Consider the following 20901-nt stretch of genomic DNA (forward strand, 5'->3'; position numbering starts at 1 on the left):
TCAAGAGAGAAATGATAGAAACTGCGGTTTGCACCAATACTAAGCAAATGAGTCTTGATCCTCCAAAGTTCTCTGAGCAGATATCAAAAGTGACTCTGAAGTCTTCAAAATTCCGCAGCATTTCCTCATCAACATGTGCAACTTTATGTTTGTCAAACTCTCTTTTGAATTATGGGATTGCACCTCGGGCAATATGAAAGGAGGCACTATTTTGCTTGAAGGATGACGACATCTCCATCTCCCACATCTCTATCATAACAAGCTCTTCCTTGATCAAAGCAATTCTGACGATGGCTTCATTCTCCTTGGCTTAAGCATAAAGAAGAGAAGACAGCATAAAGAAGAGAAGACCCAATTTTCTCGAGTCGTTGTGCATAATTCTCCCAACTTCGTGAGATATCAAACAGAACAACCTCACTCAAACCAGACTCGAACAATCCCAGGTCTGAGCGCACCCAAGCTTGTCAAAGAATTGAGTCATCTGGCATTGAGGTCGGCTATGCATCGACAACTTCACTTCTCTCCAAGCTAAAGTTGAATCCGCTCGTGAAGTTGAAACACATGTTCGCCAAACATAATAGAACACCATTGAGTCATCTAGCCTGCTCAAATGCGCGCAAAGAGAAAATGTAACCAGCAATCTTCAAAGGTTGGACTCGCAATGGCCCAGATCCGAGCGCACCCGAAATCTGATTAAAAGCCAGTTGAGCCACCTGAAGTGCAAAGTTTACATCACTCAAATAAGGTCTTATATGGGCTGCTGCCAGATTTCTGGATGAACTCTCCGGACATGGTCTTCAGTCAGGTCGGTGGAGACGTCAAGAAAGAAAAAATGACAATAGATTTCGAACTTTGCAAATACTCAAAGCATCTCGTTTGGGGCAAAATCTGCCGTGAAGTTGGTTAATGAGACCATGCCCATCTTGAACACAGCGATGAATAAAGCATCAGTCTTTTGAAGATCACCATCATTAAGTTCTTGCGGCCACCAACTACAAGAAAAAGAAAAAGAAAAAAAATCAGACTTAGAAATTTACTTGTATTAATAAAAGGTGAATTCAAGATTTGGTCAAAAAAAAAAAAAAAATCGGCCCACTCCTTTTTCATTAAAAGAAAGGCCCATCTCCCCTTACATTCTCTCACTAAAACCAAACACCTCTCTCTCAATACTGTCTGCACCCTCCCAAAACCAATCCCCATACTTCTCCCAAGGAAATCCCCATTTTCTTCTCACAAAATCAAATCCGTAACTCGCACTCCCCTTCTTTTCTTCTCCAGCGAGAATTCGCCGTTCGACCACCCAATATCGCAGCCGCCGACCTTCTTCCCCGGTGGAAACAGCCGCCGGAGGGCCGCGCCTCCTCACAGCCCATCCCCTCTCGCCATCTCTCTCACTCCTCTCTCTCTCTCTCCCTCTCTCTCTCTCTCAAATAGCCTCGATTCTATGTGCATAAGAAACATAAATCAAGGTAGAGAGAAGTGGAAATTGAGTTCATTTGCATCTGTGAGAGGAAGTTTCTAGAGCAGACATGATGTTGGGAAAGAGAGCTCGCCCGCCGATGACGAGGACTACGAGCATGACGGAGTTCACCTTGGATCTCAACGGCGGCGCTGTCTATCAGCCGTCGGATCCTCAAAATCCTTTCAACGGCGGTATAGATCAGCAGTACTTGGCCTCCGCCGCAGCTCCGAGATCGCAGCGCCGCAACTCGGCTGACTTCGTTCAAACGTCTAGAATGCAGACAACAGCAAATTTCTCAAAACGAGAGAAAGGATAATTGTTCGTTAACGGCGCCGACCTCAAGGCTAAGAAGATGAAGAAATCGCTGTCCAAACCAACGCCTGCAACTCCGCCGCCCGCTGAGAAGAAGCTGGAGACTGCTGCAAAGCCGAAGCCAAATACCGCCACCGCGCTCCAAGCCCGTTACAGCAGCTGCCGCGCCCGCTAAAAGAAGCCAACGACTGTGCAAAACTGAAGGCGAGACTGCATAGAAACGTACCTCGATGGAGCACAGCCCCGTCGTTGCCGATATGGCTCCTTCGCCGTCCCGAAACTCACGCCTTTTCCACCACCGATACTGTGCCGGTTTGCCCCTTCTGCAGGAGCAACATAGTCAAGCTTGTCGTGATTAAGCTCAGAGTCGAGAATGATATTGAGCGTGACCTCAAACTCCTCAAAGCCACGCAAGTCTTAGAGGTCGCGCAATTTGAGTGAGGGAAGCAGCAGCTTCAAGAGCCTATCAACAGTTGGCTCGTTTGGCAAGATGAGCCGTGGATCAGGCAGGTTTGCTGCTGAGGACGAGCTTCTTGATAAGCCATTGAGCCTTGAGACGTAGATACGGGGGATCAAGAACTTCGACTGGGCAAAACAAGCTTCGAATCCGAGGGCCAGGGGTTCCAAAACTGCCATGAAGGAAGGTATACATAGCTTTCTCTGCATCTGCTTTGTAAGATTTCAAGAAAATTGAGCAAATGCAAGTTTGCAACTTTGCATGTTTTTTAGTAAAGGAGTATTTGCTACTGCTAAGGGAATTGGTGAATGAGGAAGAGTGGCAACATTGTCTGTATTTATAAGCAAACTTCTCACCAAAAATCCTAGCTACCAAATCTCTAAACATAGCTGCCAGTGTACGAAGAGTGGAGTTCCAGCTATTCTTCCAGCTATGAAAGGCCCTTCAAAACAAGCTGTTAAAGCTTAAAAGGGATGTGGTCCTAAGATTCATTTAATACGTTTGGAGGAACACAGCAAAAATGAGCAATGTCATTCGAAAAAGGGAGTTCTCATTTGCTGTTGTTTCAATACAGGGAGCCTAAATGGGCCATGCAAAAGAAAGAAAGAAAGTCATATGAGCTTAAATAAATTAAGAGTAATGGGCTTGAAGTTATATATAATCCCATTCATTGGAGGAAGTGGGCCGAAGATTACCTATTTGGTTAATTAAGAAAAACGTGTGGAGTTGGGCTTGTAATTAATTGCTTTGACTATTTAAAGTTGGAGAATAATTAAGCTCAGACTTCTCTTGATCGGCCCATAAATTGAAGTTCGTTTAAAGGGGCACGAATTAAGAGTATTCGACCACCTTTGATTATTAAAAAAAAAAAAAAGGGTTTCAAGTCAAGAACTCCTAAATACGAGTATAAACTATTTATAAATCCAAAGAAATTCAAACACTCCTAAATACGAGTATAAACTATTTACGAAATTCAAAGAAATTCAAGAACTCCTAAATACGAGTATAAACTATTTAAAATTTCAAAATCAAATGAAGAACTCCTAAATACGAGTATAAACTATTTACGAAATTCAAAGAAATTCAAGAACTCCTAAATACGAGTATAAACTATTTACGAAATTCAAAGAAATTCAAGAACTCCTAAATACGAGTATAAACTATTTACGAAATTCAAAGAAATTAAAGAACTCCTAAATACGAGTATAAACTATTTAAAATTTCAAAATCAAATGAAGAACTCCTAAATACGAGTATAAACTATTTATAAATTCAAAGAAAATGAAGAACTCCTAAATACGAGTATAAACTATTTACAAAATTCAAAATCAAGATTTCCGTGATAAGAGTTTAAACTATCAAGATATATTTCGAGACTCGTCTATTACCAAAGACGTTTCGTCCATAAACAAGTCTCGATGGGGCAATTTGTAGACAATTAAATTGTCGTCGAATTAAATCGTGCCACGTGTAAATTCATGAATTAAATATTCAATTATATTTTCTATTTTATTAAATGGGATTTTATTCCTAAATTAAATAGATATATAATTAATATTTAACATAAATGAATTAATGGGCTTATGGACACCTAAAGCCCTAAGGCCCATGCATGAAGGCCCAAAGCCCATAAAGCCCACGAAGCCCATCTCTAAAATCTATAAATAGAGGTGTTGGGGTGCTCATTAGAACAACGTGAAGGAGTGGAAGATCGAAGAGCACAAAGAATTCTCTCTAGTATCACAAGTAGAAGAGGCGGAGAATTGGAGAGTTCAAGTATTCTTCCAAGTATTCAAGTATCTTGAAGAATTCTATCTAACGTTCAAGTCTCCTTCAAATCTTCAATCGTTTGAGTATTCAAATCTTCAAGTATCCTTCGAATCTTCAAGTATTTGAGCATTCAAATCTTCAAGTATCCTTCAAAATCTTCAAGTATTCAAGTATCTTCAAATCTTCAAGTGATCAAGGCGTTCTTACAAATTCCAAGAACGATCTTCCTCAAATCAAATCAACCAAATCCCAAAGCTTCAAGGCGTTCTTACAAATTCCAAGAACGATCTTCCTCAAATCAAATCAACCAAGTCCCAAAGCTTCAAGGCGTTCTTACAAATTCTAAGGACGTTCTTCAAATCAAATCAAATCAAGTTTGAAAGCTTCAAGGCGTTCTTACAAAATTTTAAGAATGTTCTCAAATCAAATCAAGTTCAACGTTCAATCCAAAATCACGACTTAAGTCCCTTGGATTGGCGTCATCAAATCAAGTATTCCAAGAACCTTCGAGCTTGTTCAAGAATCAAATGGAAGAGAAGAATCAGAGGATTAACTAGAGATTGCAACCCGCATAAATCTATCTTCAAATCTATCAAATTATCTTTGTAACGCGTTTGTATTTTATCAAATTGAAATACAAAAAAATTTGTGTTTACAACTACAAAAACAATTTTTGTACGTGGGGGACACAAAATCTTAAATTTAATCAGTATCATTGTTACTCCAACTAAGTTGGCTTGGCTCTAGGGCGGAGCCGGACTTTCGATTCGGGGGTTCAAAATTTTTTGCAAAAAAAGGTAAAAATTAAATTAAATTAAAAATAAATGATAATCAATAACACAATTGTAATATTATTTAAATTACAAAAAACACATTTTAACATATTTTCAAGCTCATATTCATGTTGCGATGTATTTTGCAATAAAATTATTAAATATTGAATATTATATATAGTGCAAATATAGGATACATTCTCTTTCTAATTTGGAGAAATTTTTAATTGAAATGGTACGAAACGATGTCGTTTAGGCCTCACAAAAACGTCGTCGTCTTTACTAATCCACGTAAGCTTCAATTCAACACTCTAGCGATCGAAAAAAATTGGGGGTGAAATTGCAAAACTTGAAAAAATAGTGATTTAATTCACCACACTCAAAAGGCGTTAAAATTACAAATTCAAAATAGTCCGTGATTTTATTTTCCAAAATCCTATGAAACTTTGTAAGGCAAACTAACTTTTAATATTAAATTAAAAAAATAAATCTCTAGAATCAAATCCAAGCATGATATGCATAAATTAATTATGTGTTTACTTATTCTAAACGTCTTAACTCTAAAACTTACATATCAATTACAGTATAAAATAACTCAACAAGATAATGATGTAAATAAAATTATATATATATTTTTTATTTTTAATATAAAATTACGAAAATATCTTAGTACGTATTTTTAAAATCGCAGGGGGGCGCACAGACCCCCTGCAGCCCACCCCAAGCTCCGCACCTACTTGGCTCTATGGGCATGTTTGTTTGGCACGGATTCTGGCCTAGGAAAGTAATCTGATTCCAAAATATTAAATTTCTGTGTTTGGTTAAATTTTTATGAGTCCAGGAAAGTAATAAGAATCCTGGAAACAAGGAAAGTAGTGCAACTTTCCAGGATTCTTATTCCCTAGCTTTTCTTAGGTATTCTTTTTCCTCATTCTCAGGATTCTTATTTATTTGTATTATTTTATAATAAAATGTAAATTATAATTTTTATTTAGTTGGAATTTAATGTTTCTATTATTATTATTATTATTATTATTATTATTATTATTATTATTATTATTATTATTATTATTATTATTATTATTATTATTTAATTAGTTCATAATCTATTTTAAGCAAATTATAATGTAATTATCGTAACTATGTATCAACTTTATATTATTATTATTATTATTATTATTTAATTAGTTCATAATTTATTTTAAGCAAATTATAATTTAATTCTTAGAACTATGATCATACTTTATTAAGAAAATCTTAATTTAATTTTTTAAAACTACAAAAATCATACTTTATGTACATTATTATTATTATTATTATTATTATTATTATTATTATTATTATTATTATTATTATTATTATTATTATTATTATAAACAAATCTTGATTAAATTTTAGAGCTATGAATCACACTTTATTATTATTATTATTATTATTATTATTATTATTATTATTATTATTATTATTATTATTATTATTATTATTATTATTATTATTATTATTATGTAAGAAAATTTGAATTTAATTTAGAATTATAAATCATATAATTAACCTTAATAATGTACTTTGTTGTTACTAAAAAAATTATAGAGAAATTTATTATAAAGATTAAATTATAATTTAATTCTTATATATATTGATTAATTATATTTATTTAATGATACAAATCCAGAATACTAATAAATATTTTTGGTATTTCCAAACACTGGAAAATGAATCCTAATAGATTCATTTTCCACGGAATCATTTTCCTGGGAATAACAATCCCAATTCACATTACTTTCCTGGCAAACAAACATGCCCTATATGCCTTCCCAACTCTACAAATCAACCCATAACAAGTCTCGACTATAATTGTATCTAACATCCCTTTCAAAAAAAAAATGTATCTAACATCAATTAAATGAATATTGAATTATATTAGTATATAAAAAGTCTAGTGTCGCAGACACGATAATTCAGTAATAGTACTGTTATCTTTTTGAAGAAAGGATAGTATTACTGGATTCAGTAATACAATTACAACAACATAACTGATCTAACAATATATTGTGACGAGATTAAAATTTTCTGTCAATATTAACCCAACAGCATTCTATTCACGTACTCAAATATGAATGTCAAAAATCAAAATTACAACACAAGGCATGATGAATCAAATGGCTTTTCTACAACGAATAATATTCAAGGTATTGAGCAGAAAACAAGACCAAAACAGAGCAAAATCATGTTGTTTGATGAGTCCTATCTGAACAAGATTATACAGACATGAAATCTCTTCCGTCTATTCAAATCTGTTAGTGCGGATAATCGCGTCTCAGGCACGACAAGCCGCTTGGGGTTAAACCATCACAGAACAAGGGATCATTTTAAAAGCTACAAAAAATGACCTTTTTTTTTTCTTCTTCTCTCGATCAATAATGTTGAAAAGCTGTGTGCAATTCTCTTCGTAAGTTTTACCTGGACGGAACTGTGCAGAGCTGGCCATGCCTAGGGTGGTGCTCCAGAGGATACATTCTCGTACCTTTCACATATTTTTGATGCTCGACAGCAGCTTTTCTTGAGCTGGATTTTTGCGCTGACTTGCCCCTGATTTGCTTTGCAATGATGGAGCATGTGGCTAAGGGATCTGAAGATCCAGCTCCAACCCTCCTACGAGACAAATAGAGTTCTGATATAACACTAATAACTTGAACGCACATGATTTTTGCTATGCAAATTAATTAGATGAAACATAAAAAACCAGAGGTATCCAGATTGCCATTAGTTAACAAGAAATACCTCAACAACTTCTCTGATGCGATTCGGGCTGCTGTAATTAAGATGCGGCTTGGTACCGACTTCACAATCCGATTTCGATCAGATCGCATTGGAGAGTGGATTTTTATAAGCTGTCAAAATATAAGTACCGAATTTAGTACTGAAACTTGGTGAAGGCATATGTGTAAAGTATAAATTTTTGATCGATTAAGTCTGATGATCATTCATACATATCGACAAGACTTACTCCAAGACATTCCATCATTTGATAGTATGCCCGACCCTGCAGAGGGGTATGTCCTTGTCGAGATTCTGAAAAATACCTAGTCCTGAGATGAACCAAGGGCGCATAATTAGGTAAGCATTACACAACAATGTGACTCATTCAGCAACATTTTCCAATATACCTACCATTCTTTATAGCCAGGATCAACGGTAAAACCATACATATCAACAGTGTCACAAATGGAGAGAGCGAATTCAAGAGCCTTTAGTCCGGTGCCTTTTGCAGCTGAACCAAAAGATGCTCCTAGCATCAGATAAACTGGATTTAGTATGGGAACTTCCTACAAAAACCAAAAAAGGTAAACTTAAAAGTAAACATATAGCATGTTTAACTGTTTATATTTCTGAAATGAATTCTTATTTGAAGGGAAACACAATTGGCAAATGATAGAAAAACTCAGAACGAGAGATCTGAGGGAAAACAACAGTTACTTGCAACTAGATGGGGAAAACATATTCTGTAGGCAGAAGGAAAATGCTGATCCCATAGAACAAAAACATAACATACTAGAAGGAAAATAGTACACACCCGGATCATCTTGTTCATGATATCGTGGATTGTTGTTTTGACGATCAAGACCTCCTTTCCCTTGTCTGTAGGTTTAAGACCATTAGTATGCTTGCTTATGAGATTAGGTTTACAAGATGTGAAATGTGTTCATACCATACAATTCTGCGACTTTATCAAGAGCTTTGGCAGAACCCCTGTTGAGGAGGCGAAACGTGCTTCTTGTACCAACATATTCTGTAAAATTCTGCATAAAAGAGAAATTTATAGGCAAGAGAAAGGCTAATCTAGGTAATATAAAACTGTTACACAGCATACAAACCTCTATAGGCGCTCCGTTCTCTCTGAAAACAGCATCATAGCTATCTATTTCTTCTCCAAACTTGGTTCTTAGAAGATCACCTGAGTTACCAATGACAGCACATCGGCTAAATTGCCTTGGTGTATAAGGAGGATTGTCCGGAAGCACCAGTGAGAGTTTCTCCATGCACAGAGTTTTATTCTCACATTGGTTCCTGCAGCAAAGAAAATCAAAATCTGGTCCATACACCCCTATTTTGAGAAAAATCAGCATTTGTCTACATATCTGTAGCAAAGATGGATCCAGAAGTTTTTTCCACAGCCAAATTTTTAAAGCTTCACCAAAAAATATATACAAGGATAGGCGAAATAAACCTTTCATGTTGCATGAGCTGACTAAGATAAGTTGATACCATCCATAATACAAACTGAAGTTCTAATTACATATTAGCAAGATATATACAAAACGGGATAAACAAAACATACAAGCAAGCTTGCAGTAAAAGAGAACAAGGATGGCATTTTTCAGAATTTTGGAGGTTTCAAATTTCAACGAGATCTTCCAAGCCATTAGTCACCACAAACATCATAATCAATAGCTCAGTAGACATGCAACTGCCAACACATATGAGCTGCAACAGTAGTAATTATTCGGGCCTCATATGTGGAATTGCAGCTTATGTATTAGATTATTATGCAGGACTTATCTATCAAAACTACTCACAGTAGCGCTCCCTTGTTGATCCTCCGCCAAGCATATTCTCTCCATCCATTTGGCAAAGCATCAATGTATTCTCGAGTCAGAACAGCAGTACTATTTCGCACCTGCAAAAGTCCCTCACTAAACATAAATCAACTATGGCACAAGATAGTTTCCAAAATAGAATACGGATCAAAGAGCTAGTAAGTGAAGATTATTCTTCTACAGAAAGAAAGATGTTGATAAAGTTTATTGTAGATACAAGCTTATTATCTCGTAGTGATGGAATGATATTAAAGTTACACAAGCTGCGTATTTAGAGACAAGTAGCTGTTTCATTCTGTTAACTAACAGAACAGGAGTATTCTATATAAATCTTACAGCGACAATGACACTAACCTGCTCCCATGTAGCTACTGCTTCACAGAGATTGAAATCAAAAGTCAAGCCTTCAAGTTCTCCCGATTTGGGATCTTTCTATTCAAAATGTTTAACAACAGTATCAGTAAGAAAGCACAACAAAATGCACCTAGGAGCAGAAAATATTCACTTACAGGCTTTTGAAAAATTGTGGTGAGAAAACATGCAATTTAAAAATATTTTGAAGCAAACAATGACAACAAGATACAGCATTTACTGAAAGCGTACCCATTTCGGGACAGTGTCCCTGGGGAACTGCATTGAAACCTCACAATCATCCCTACCCCTTACAGCTTGTAAACCTAATCCATTTTCACTCTGCAAGGTATCAAATGCGTCAGATGAACTATATAATACTCCCTCCGTCCACGAAAGAACTTCCTATCTTTCCTTTTTGGGACGTCCACAAAAGAACTTCCTACCTATTTTCGGACTATACCCCACCACTTATAATCCTCTTACTTTCACTTTTCACAACTCTCAATATTAATTATAATACATTTTCACCACTCTCAATACACTCAACTACCTTTTATCCACTCTCAATACACTCAACAATATTTTTTCTTAAAACCCGTGCCACTCCCTCCTAGGAAGTTCTTTCATGGACGGAGGGAGTACCAAGTATAAGCTCAAACATAATTACTGTAGAAATCTAATGAGGGAAGCGATAATTTAGGCAGCACGATTTTCAAATTAAAACCACATCTAATAGTTCAGGATAATCTAACCAACCGAGCCAGACAAATATTGAAGCAATTATAATGTATATCTAAGCTGAAGAGTCCCATTAACATTGGTGATTCCACGGTATCCTTTGTCACCAGAAATTCAAGAGATGAAGATGTGCTTGTGTTTTGTCCTTCACTAGGAAAAATTACTGCCAAGTTGGCATCTACCACCACTAGGAAATTTATGCAGGGAAAGGTTACCCCTAGGAAAAGGTCAATTAACAGCAGAAAATCCTATGCTTAGAATACAATATAACGAGTACTTGAACTTATTCACTTCAGATATAAATAAAAGAGCAAAAACAACACGGAACTGACCACACACTTGCCGAAATGACTCTGTAAAGATCTCAATGCCTCCAGATCATCACTGGAAAGACGAGGCGGCCCATCTGCACACACATTCTCACACACAATTGCATACAGATCGAAATTCGAACGCAAACTGAAACTAACCAAAACTTGCATGAGGATTACCAAAATTGGAAACACCAGTTATGTAAACCAGAAGAGCTCCAATCCCAGAGGCTAAAGCAACCAAAAAGGCCAGCTGCAACAGCCTCATCTAAAATCTGCAATTTCTCCAATATTATTTCGCCCAATTTGAACGAGAATGAACCAAATCAGAGTTTTATGTTTCTTTAGTTATTTGGATCTGGATTAGGAAATAAAATCTATATATAACATTTCAGGGGCCCTAGGCGAAAAGAAGAAAAGGGGCCCTTCTTTATTTGTTATAGACGATATTCTTTTTATTTGTGATATTGAGTTTGAGAGCCGCACAGTGAGAGAATTGAGAGAAGAGAGTCGAGACTCGAGAGAGTGAGAGAATTGAGAGAAGAGAGTCGAGACTCGAGAGAGAGAGAGTAGAGAAGCGAAAGAGAAGAGAGAGCCGTTCCGTTCTGTATGTGTTATGTTCTGTTAGGAATTTTTTTTTTTTTTGCTACTGCTGGTGACAGTGACTTAATAGAAAAAAAAGGAAAATAATTTTCTTTTTATTTTGATGCTGTTGATCGCTGGTTGTAGTTAGGATTTTTTTTTTTCTTTTTTTATTAAGGTATAATATTTAACATTGGGCCTATATTTTGGAGCCCCTAAAAATTTGGGGCTGGGCCATTGTCCCACTTCAAACACATAGGGGCTGGCCCTATATATATATGAAACACCAGTTTCTAACGAAAACTTTTTACCGTTAGATTTTCTTTCTCACATGTTCTCTTCATTTAATTTTAAATTTTGTCATATTTTTTCTCGTACGTTCTCATCTTTCATATTCATATATGTAAAATGCATTAGACTCTTTTTACTTTATCTCAAATTTTCTCCTCAATCGAAGAATTGATGGAAACCAACAACAATTTTCTTTTCAATTGTTCAAAACCCAGTCCATCATCCTTGCAAAAGAAAACCCAAAACCATTTAACCTGCATCTCTATTCTTCTTTTTCTGATTAGCCAGAAATCAAAGCAGGGGAAGAAATTCAGGCATATACAAACGTGATTTAGGTAACAATTCCAAAAGTTCAGACGTAATTTCAACAACAATTTTACTCGGAAACATGGATTTCAACAATCAAACTAACAAAATTCATTCAGTATCTTCACCGGAAAAATAAAATATCAAGCGAAATTGTCTTCAATAAATACCTTTTATTCTATTAAGAAGAGAAGATGAAAAAAAAAATGAAAACTTGAATAGAAGGTAATGCCACGTCTCAGTTTGAAGGAACAACTTGAATTGATGTCCGCCAAAGAAAATGAGAGCAGGGGTTGTACTGATTCAATTGAGGTGGCACAATCAATGGGGAAAATAGAGCCGGCGGCGGCGCCGTGCTATTGTAACAACAGTCAGCAGTGTCATGGCGCGCCTAAATTTATTAATGAGGGTTTCCTATTTGGTGTGTGGGTTTTTGATAGAAGGGAGACAAATAAAAGTGAGTGAGAGAGTGAAACAGAGGGAGGTGTGTATGGCGGCGGCGTGGCTACCTGCGAGAATCAAGAGAGAGAGAAAGGGGTGTTAGGTCCGGAGGGTCTTGAATAGGTGTATGGAAGGGGGGGAATACACCTATAGGCTATTTTTGAAAATGAAACTTGAAACACAAACTGACACAACCTTTTTAGAGAAATGAGTTTAGTAAAGTTTAGGTTGATGACTGATATTGAATACTCTTCAGTAAGGAGTTATCAGTTAAGTCTGAGACTTTAACTGATACACGTAAAGCTTCAGTCAAGTTTGTTGAACAGAGAGATGTTATGAATCTTATTGACTATCCGAAGATTAATCAGTTAGACTAATAACACACGCAGCGGAAAACTTTTGTTTCGAAATAACCTATGAAATTAATCACGTTGTCAGAAATTAAGTTTCTCTTTGCAGTTAATCAGTTTTCAGTTGGAGAAGGTTTGTACACAAGTAAGAAGATAAAAACTGAAAGCTGTAAACAACACAGAGATTTTTACGTGGTTTGAAAAATACTTCCTACACCCACGGTCAGTTGATCAGACTGACAACTTCACTGGGCATGTGCTTACGGGTGCACAGCAAACCTAGACAACTGAAGATCCTATCTTCAGTACCAACACATTGGGTTGAATTTCTCACTCTTAGCTTTCATTGAGACAAAACTATGCCTTTCCGCAAAGACTAAGATCTCTTGGAGTCAAAACACTGGTCTAAACTCCTTACAACTCAAACTCTCAATTCGGTCGGTTGAAAAGAGGTTCGAAAACTTGCCAACTAGATTACAAAAGAAATGTTCTCTGTAATCAGTTATACCTAGGCTTTGAATATATAATATTTGCCTAAGTTCTAAGAGAATGTATGTAATCAGCAGTAGCTGATTTTTTACTTTGTGATTCTCTTCTTCAATTCAAACTTTGGAATGGCTTTGAATGCTGAGTGACGAATTCGGCAGCATTTCAGCTTATGTAGTTGAATCGGTGAAGACTGAAGTGATCCTCGAGCTCTATTTATAGGAGATGTCTTGAATAGATCCGTTGGCTGAAATGGTCTTCAAGAATTCTTCCGTTAGAGAGTAATTTGAACTTGGATAGAGGCTTCAATCTTCGAGGTTCCTTTGTTTGGTGAGAACGGCTACTTTGAAGAGCAGGAGATAGGACATCTCTGAAAATGTAATCACCAAAAAATGAAGGGCCTCTGCAGAGAAAGGACGATCCTGAGATCTCTGCATTTAATGCGGTTGTACTTCTGGAGTGCGTGGCTTCCTTTAAGCTTTGGAGCTTCAGTCCGAGGAAGAATGTTTAACTGATACTTGACTTTAGTATCAGTCCGATGAATCCACGTGGCTCGCATTAAGTAATCAGTCGTAACTGATTCTTGGACTGGTTAGTCAAATATCAGTATTTGACTTTATCTTAATCGTCATATCAGTCGGCAACTTCAGTCTTCAGTCTTCAGTCCTCCGACTTCAGTCTTCAGAACAACAACTAAACTAGAAAAAGAACTCTAACACTTGAGTTCGAACAATTCTAGTCTATTACAAGTGAAATTTATTAATTTTGGTATCATCAAAACTAGGATTGAGATATTTCATTAAGTTTTCAACATGGGGAAGGATCGAGAATGGGGGAAAGATTTGTGCGTGACTGAAGAACAAGAGGGATAAGGTTTGGGCTCATTCTGTGGACTTATTTTAAAATATGACTGTCGGATGTTTTTAATTAACTTAATCTTAGGCCTCACAATAAGGATTAATGTTATTTAAAAGAAATTGGGCTGGAATTAAATAAAATAATGGAAATGTTAGCTTGCTTAATAGTATTAGAAAAATTAGCAAATACATTATTAGAATTTAGAACAATATATTTATATAAAAAAAGAGAGGAGTTTTTTACCTCTAAATTTTTTCTCTTATTTTTTTTTAACTTTAATTCTTTTAAAAAAAATCGTTAGCTTTGATTCATGAAAAAAATATTCAGTATGAATGTTAAACCAAATATTACGAAAAATATTTAATTCGATGAAAAAATTATAAAAAATGAATTTGAAATAAAAAGTTACGATTGTTCCAAGTGTCAAAATTAATTTTTGTTCTTTCACATTTATCTAATATTGAACATCATACTCTTTTTTCATTTTATTTTCATTTATTGATAAAAAAAAGTAGATGTCATTTTATTTCATTTCAAAAAAAAATTACATGATAGTTTAATTTTAATTACTTTAAATTTAAATATTTTTAAATTATAGTAATTTTTAATGCAATTAAGGAACATGAAATTTGTATTAATTTTAATATGAATTTGTAAATAAAAAAAAAATAGTTATATATATCATAAAATTAGAATTTAAAATATTATATATATTTATTTTATTATGTGTACATATTATTTATTTACATAAACATATTTGTTGTTATATTCTATTTTTTTATATTATTCATTTTTTCATGATTTTTAATTAATTTTTGGTTATTTAAATATGAACTTTAGTACTCCGAAAATTTTAATTAGTTTTTGGTTATTTTGAACTGCGAAAATAATAATAATACATTTGGAACTTTTAAGAGCCCAAGTTTTACTATTCATCCATTTTTTTGGCTTCGAAAAATTTGACGTGGTTCGCGAGTGCCATGATGTATTTAAAATTGTATTTTTTTTTACCTACATTATATAAAACGAAGTAATTATATGCCTTATTAATTAAAAATTCAAAGGGTATAAAATGAATGCAGAGTATAATTGATATAAAATTGATAGTTCAAAGTTTAAAAAATTATTTTTGATAGTTTAGGATATAATTGATAGTGCGAAAATGGTTTGGGGTTTAAAGTGATATTTACCCTTTAAATTTATACAATTTATTTGTTACCAATTAATTTAACTCATAAATTTCTCTAAAAAGAAAATGTAACTCATAAATAATGATATTTAATATTTGTATACTCGCTTTATTCCACTAAAAGTGGCTTGTATTTCATTTTGGATCGTCCCACTATAAGTGACATGTTTTTATAAATAGAAAGATTTAACCTTTTAAAAAGTGTAGGTCCCACTATTTTTAACCAATTTACACTTTCTTTTTAATTCTCGTGCTGAAAAGTTTTGAGCTACTGATAATAGGACGGAGGAGTATAATTTAAAATTTTAAAAATAAATAATTATATATATTATAGCTCGTGCATCGCACGGGAGCCCGTACTAATATATTTGCAACGATACACAAAGTATCGTGCCTTATGAAATCAACGAGAGAATGCAATTAGAAAGTCGGTTAAATTTAAGATTATTTATTTTTCTATATAACCCATGTACTTTTGTATAATTTTGATAGCACCCAAAACATTTTCATAAGAATGTGGCCTCCTTTATTTTTTTTATAATAATAATTAAAAGAGGTATCTAACTGTATGTGGGTAAAAAATTAACCCACACAAAGGTTAAGCAACTCGCATTATGCCTACACATAGGTGGAAAGATTATCATCATGTATATGAAATTGAATTCAAGACCTCTTACAAATGAAACTCTTTTGATACTTTAACTTTGCCACTTGAGCTAAACTTTAATTTTTCAATTTTTTAGGATTATAATAGGTTTGTCTTAATTTCCTTAACATAGGAATTAATAATGATTTTATGGTACTTTTTTCATTCGATGAAACTTGCATATTGTTATTTTTTTCGTTTGTACTAAATATATTTTTATTTTTATTCGATAGTCAATGAATCACACTTGAAAAATTATGTATGATAGACTTATATTTATAAAAGATATTTATGACATTCAAATTTGATACATTTAACTTCATGGGTACTCATTTTATCACTAAATCATTGCCGACGAGATATGGTATAACTTTTACATTGTGTGCCATTTGTATTATGTATACTAGTTTGTAACCCGTCGAAATTCGACGGGATACCATTTTATGTTGTAATTTTATTATTGTATATATTTTTTATATAATGAAATTATTTTTATATTAAATATAATATTCCTTCCGTCTCAACGAAGATGCTATATTTCTAAATATGAAAAAAAAAAATAAAGGATTTTAATTGCAGAATTACAACTAATTAATCAATCCCTTATTACATTATCTCTCGTACTTTATCGCTTTATTACTTTCTATCTCCTACTTTATCACTTTTATACTACACACTTAAAACACTAATCTACAACTCCTTAAATCTCGTGCCGAAAAGAAATGTATCATCTTATCTGAGACGGAGGGAGTATATTTTAACTTATATTAATCTCAATCACTTATATCAACTAAATGTTAAGAATTAATTATTGATCACATCTGTCTTCTGAGCATCATATCATTTTAACCCTGTAAGACCACTCATTTAGAGTACGAAGGATGATATCTGACTTTTTAGCATCGGACTTTTGAGCATAATCTTGTTTGTACCTTGAAATTCTATATACTTCCTCCGTCCGCCAAAAGTGAGGCACAATTACTATATCGGGCGTCGCAAAGAGTGTACCACTTTCCTTTTAAAGAAATGGTCCCACCATTCACTTTAATTTTTTAACCTTATAAACACTCTTTATTTACAAAAAAAATCATCACAAATTCAATCTCAACCACACATTTCATACAGTGGTTGGACCTTTTCTCCACTACATCAAAATCATCACAAATTTTATTAAATCTCGTGCCCAACTAAAATGCCCCACTTTTGACGGACGGATGGAGTATGACTTATGAGTCAAACTTTTGACTGTAACTGACTTAGAGCATCAACAATGGGAGGCTCAATAGTGGGTGCGAGCCCCCTTTTTGTGAGCCCCCACCAATGCTGCACCCTCGGTGCGCGAACTCGGAACACCCCCTCCGCTCCGGGTGCAATGGTGAAAAGGGAAGGGCACATGCAAGCCACTCCCCTATTATCCACGTGGCAAATTATAATTAGGAAGATATATTTGTTTTAGAGAGTCAAGGGTGGGCTCTCCCATTGTGGAGAGTGGGTGCAATAGTGGTGGGGACCACAATTGTGAGTCAAGGTGGGCTCACCATTGTGAATGCTCTAAACATCATCTTATATAGAGCTGATCATGAAATAGTTTTGTACATCATCTCACACATGGAACTTGAAAGATCATAATTGAGTTTCGTGCATCATCTTGTCTTCAGCATGAAAGGCGTAACTGACTTGTAAGAATCATCTCGTTTGAAGTTTGAAATATTATAACTCAGTTATGAGAATCATCTCGTCTGAAGTTTAAGAAAATTAATTTGGGATTCCAATCATATCATCTTATTTAATATTCCATTTGGTAAATTTTCATTAAAATTATTTGGAATACAAAATTCATTTTAAAGAATGGTCAAAAAAATCTTATTTTTTGGCCAAATTAAATTGAAGAATTGATTTATCTAGTCACAACTATTTATTTTTTTTTAAAAAAAGATTAAATTAACTTTTTATTTAACCAAATGAATTTAATGAAATTAAACTAATCGTGCAATTTAAATTGTATTAATCTCAATCACTCTATTAACTAAATGTGAATGTTCGGTTAGAGAAGTAGGAGCATCCTTTTATATAGATTTTGTTTTGGTGAAATCTCATAAAAGATTAATATGTGATGATATGACTTAGATATATGAGAATGAATAAATATCGAAGATGTATTTTATTATTATTACTATTATTATTATTATTATTATTATTATTATTATTATTATTATTATTATTATTATTATTATTATTATTATTATTATTATTATTATTATTATTAAACTAAAAGAAAAAACAAAAAGAAAATTGATGAATTATGCTCAACAATAAAAATTCATATGTGCAAATTTCATCAAAATAAATAAATTCAAATTTTGTATGAAAAATTATACAAATCAAATTGAAGAAATAATTTATTTTGTCAAAGTATTAATCTCAATCACTCCACCAATTAAACGTGGAATTTTGGTTTGAAGAGTATGAGCATTCTTTTATATAGGTTTTGTTTTGGTGAAATCTCATAAAAGATCAATGTGGAATGATAAGATTTACATAAATGAGAATAAGTAAATATGGAGATCTTTGGAGAATTATTAAGATAAATAAAAATGAAAAAATGTAGTGATGCCACATAGAATTATTATTATTATTATTATTATTATTATTATTATTATTATTATTATTATTATTATTATTATTATTATTACTCATTTCGTCCCACGAAGCATGACATAGAAAACAGTTTCTAAAAATGACAAAATATTTATCATTTATTCACATTTTTACCTACCACACTTAACATACAAAATACTAATTTCTTAATTTTCGTGCCAAAAAGAATTGTGTCATGCTTTATGGGACGGAGGGAGTATTAAACTATAACATATTCGATCACAGATACAATAAACTAAAAAGAAAAAGAAAACAGATAAATTTCCAAATGATCATCAACTCATTTGTTGCCAAATGACACCATTTTATAGGTGCGTTCAATTTATACTTCATCATTTCCTTAATAATAGTGTATGTTTTTTTTTTTTACTTTTAAACACTATCCCATCACAAATTCCTTACCACACCTTCTCAATTTATTTCTCCACTTATAATGCACTCGTTTAATATTTATTAAAATTTGTGTCATTAAAAGTGATCACATTCTTAGTAGATAAGGGGAGTATTTAGATAGATTTGAAATGCATATATATATTAGAATTCATATAAAAAACTCTTTATAAATAAAGCCAATACTTATTAAAATCCATGTAATTAAAAGTGATCACAATCTTAATGGATGAAGAGAGTATTTAGATAGATTTGAAATGTATAATATTAGAATTCATACACAAAATTCTTTATAAATAAAGCCTATTAATTTTATAATTTGACAAACAAACAAACAAATTCTCTATTTTCCCATATATTTCTCTCGCAAAATTTTCTTTTCTCACATATTTTATATAATTTCAAATCATGTATTTAAAATATAAAATATTTATTATGAACCTTTTAAGTAAAGTAAAAATATCATTAATATCATTAAAAATATAAATCATGAATTCGATAATATAATTAAAAATGAAGTAAAAATATCATTAATGGAGTACAGCCTTATCAGGAGAAATGAAAAGTATATTTTAATTTAAACGATTGGGGATGGATAGTCAATCAATTTTGAAATTCATTTTGGTACTGAAATATGTTCTGCTGGATTCCTCTTTCTTTCTGTCTCTCTCTACCATAAGATTTGCAGACATAAACACAAACACAAATATGTTGCTTCAAGATAATCGAAACAGCAAATATGTGCTCAGTTGAATAGGGATTACCCCATCAAATGAAAATGGCAGCTGTGAAAAATACAACACAAGTATATGCATGAATATGATGGATGTACTACTAAATTGTTGTGCTGAACAGGGCCGGCCCTGGGCATAGGCGAGGGGTGCGACCGCCTAGGGCTCAGGGCCAAATGGGGCCCCAATTTTTTTATTTTTATTGTTATTAGTTTATATAAATAAGACTTTTTAGTCATATATTGGGCCCCAATCAATAAAAAATTTGCAGTACAAGCCCAAAGACTCTAATCTTATTCCTTTAAAAAAGATGGTCCACAAACACACAATTGTATGCAGTTAAAGGGGTCTCTTTTTTTCTCATTCTGCCTAGGGCCCATGAAAAGTCCGGAACGGGGCTGGTGCTGAACAGCCTGAACACCATCAACAACACATATAGAGAGAGAAATATGGCTACACATCACCATATATACAATGACTTTACACTTTTTTTAGGTTCAGATGTATTCTTCTTTATTGTAGGTGGTAGGTTTCATCCACCGCCAATTACTTCATGGCTATTTCTTCCTTCAATTGATGCTGGGATGTACTTTGATGTTCAGATAAATAATATCACAAGCAAAAAAATAAAGATTAACAACTATGGTATGCAATGGCAAATTCGAATAATAAACCCAAACACAATGAAAGTTCCCTCACCGACAGTCTCACGCCATGAAATACAACCAACAATTTAGCAGCAAGACCAAAAATTTAGTAGCAAAAATCGAATATCGATGAACCGAAGATCCTGTGTTTGATTGTTCGTACATGCGTCGGACTGGATACAAGTGTGGGGAGGTAAAAAATAAATCTTTGAAATCATGATTTATAGTTGAAAACGTGGGCCATAATCAAGGTTGATTATTGATCGGCATTGATGAATATTGATTATTGATAATGGAAAGGCTGATTAGACTGAGATTAAATGCTGAGACAACAATGAAGACTGAGATTACAGAGATGTTAAAAGGGAATGGGAAAGGAAAATTGGGAGATGAAGGAGAATGGAGAATTGTAGAAATGCTGAGATTTAAGGATTGCCACGTAGGTTAGGCATATTTTCGTATTATATAGAGGATAGAGGATAGAGGATAGAGGATTTGCAGTTGTCAATTTGAGAAAAGAAACGGCTCGGCTGATTGTATGAACTTTCGAA

General features: G+C 33.6%; 1 protein-coding gene across 2 annotated transcripts; it reads right to left on the reverse strand.

Moving 5' to 3' along the window:
* Positions 1 to 6840: 6840 nt before the first annotated feature.
* Positions 6841 to 11403, reverse strand: LOC131020205 (sialyltransferase-like protein 2). Of its 2 annotated transcripts, XM_057948901.1 has the most exons (12): positions 10956 to 11403; positions 10797 to 10870; positions 9976 to 10065; positions 9727 to 9804; positions 9352 to 9452; positions 8650 to 8842; positions 8484 to 8574; positions 8349 to 8413; positions 7946 to 8100; positions 7782 to 7863; positions 7556 to 7665; positions 6841 to 7426 (listed from the first exon to the last, which is right to left on the reverse strand). In XM_057948901.1, the coding sequence occupies exons 1-12, from the start codon at positions 11041 to 11043 to the stop codon at positions 7231 to 7233; spliced, it is 1323 nt and encodes a 440-aa protein (XP_057804884.1). In that variant the 5' UTR covers positions 11044 to 11403; the 3' UTR covers positions 6841 to 7230. The 2 variants fall into 2 exon arrangements, with proteins under 2 accessions (XP_057804884.1, XP_057804885.1); XM_057948902.1 differs by lacking the exon at positions 10956 to 11403 and having other exon boundaries at positions 9727 to 9800; positions 10797 to 10813.
* Positions 11404 to 20901: the final 9498 nt, after the last annotated feature.

The sequence above is a fragment of the Salvia miltiorrhiza genome, chromosome 4 (assembly GCF_028751815.1).
Source record: "Salvia miltiorrhiza cultivar Shanhuang (shh) chromosome 4, IMPLAD_Smil_shh, whole genome shotgun sequence".
Lineage (NCBI taxonomy): Eukaryota > Viridiplantae > Streptophyta > Magnoliopsida > Lamiales > Lamiaceae > Salvia > Salvia miltiorrhiza.

Bases quoted from the DNA above. Each gene is read 5' to 3' on its own strand.
- LOC131020205 (XM_057948901.1), bottom strand. From the start codon at position 11,043: ATGAGGCTGTTGCAGCTGGCCTTTTTGGTTGCTTTAGCCTCTGGGATT. The intron at 10,871-10,955 runs GTAATCCTCATG...ATGTGTGTGCAG, and splicing joins AACTGGTGTTTCCAATTTTG to ATGGGCCGCCTCGTCTTTCC. The intron at 9,805-9,975 runs GTACGCTTTCAG...CATTTTGAATAG, and splicing joins GGGACACTGTCCCGAAATGG to AAAGATCCCAAATCGGGAGA.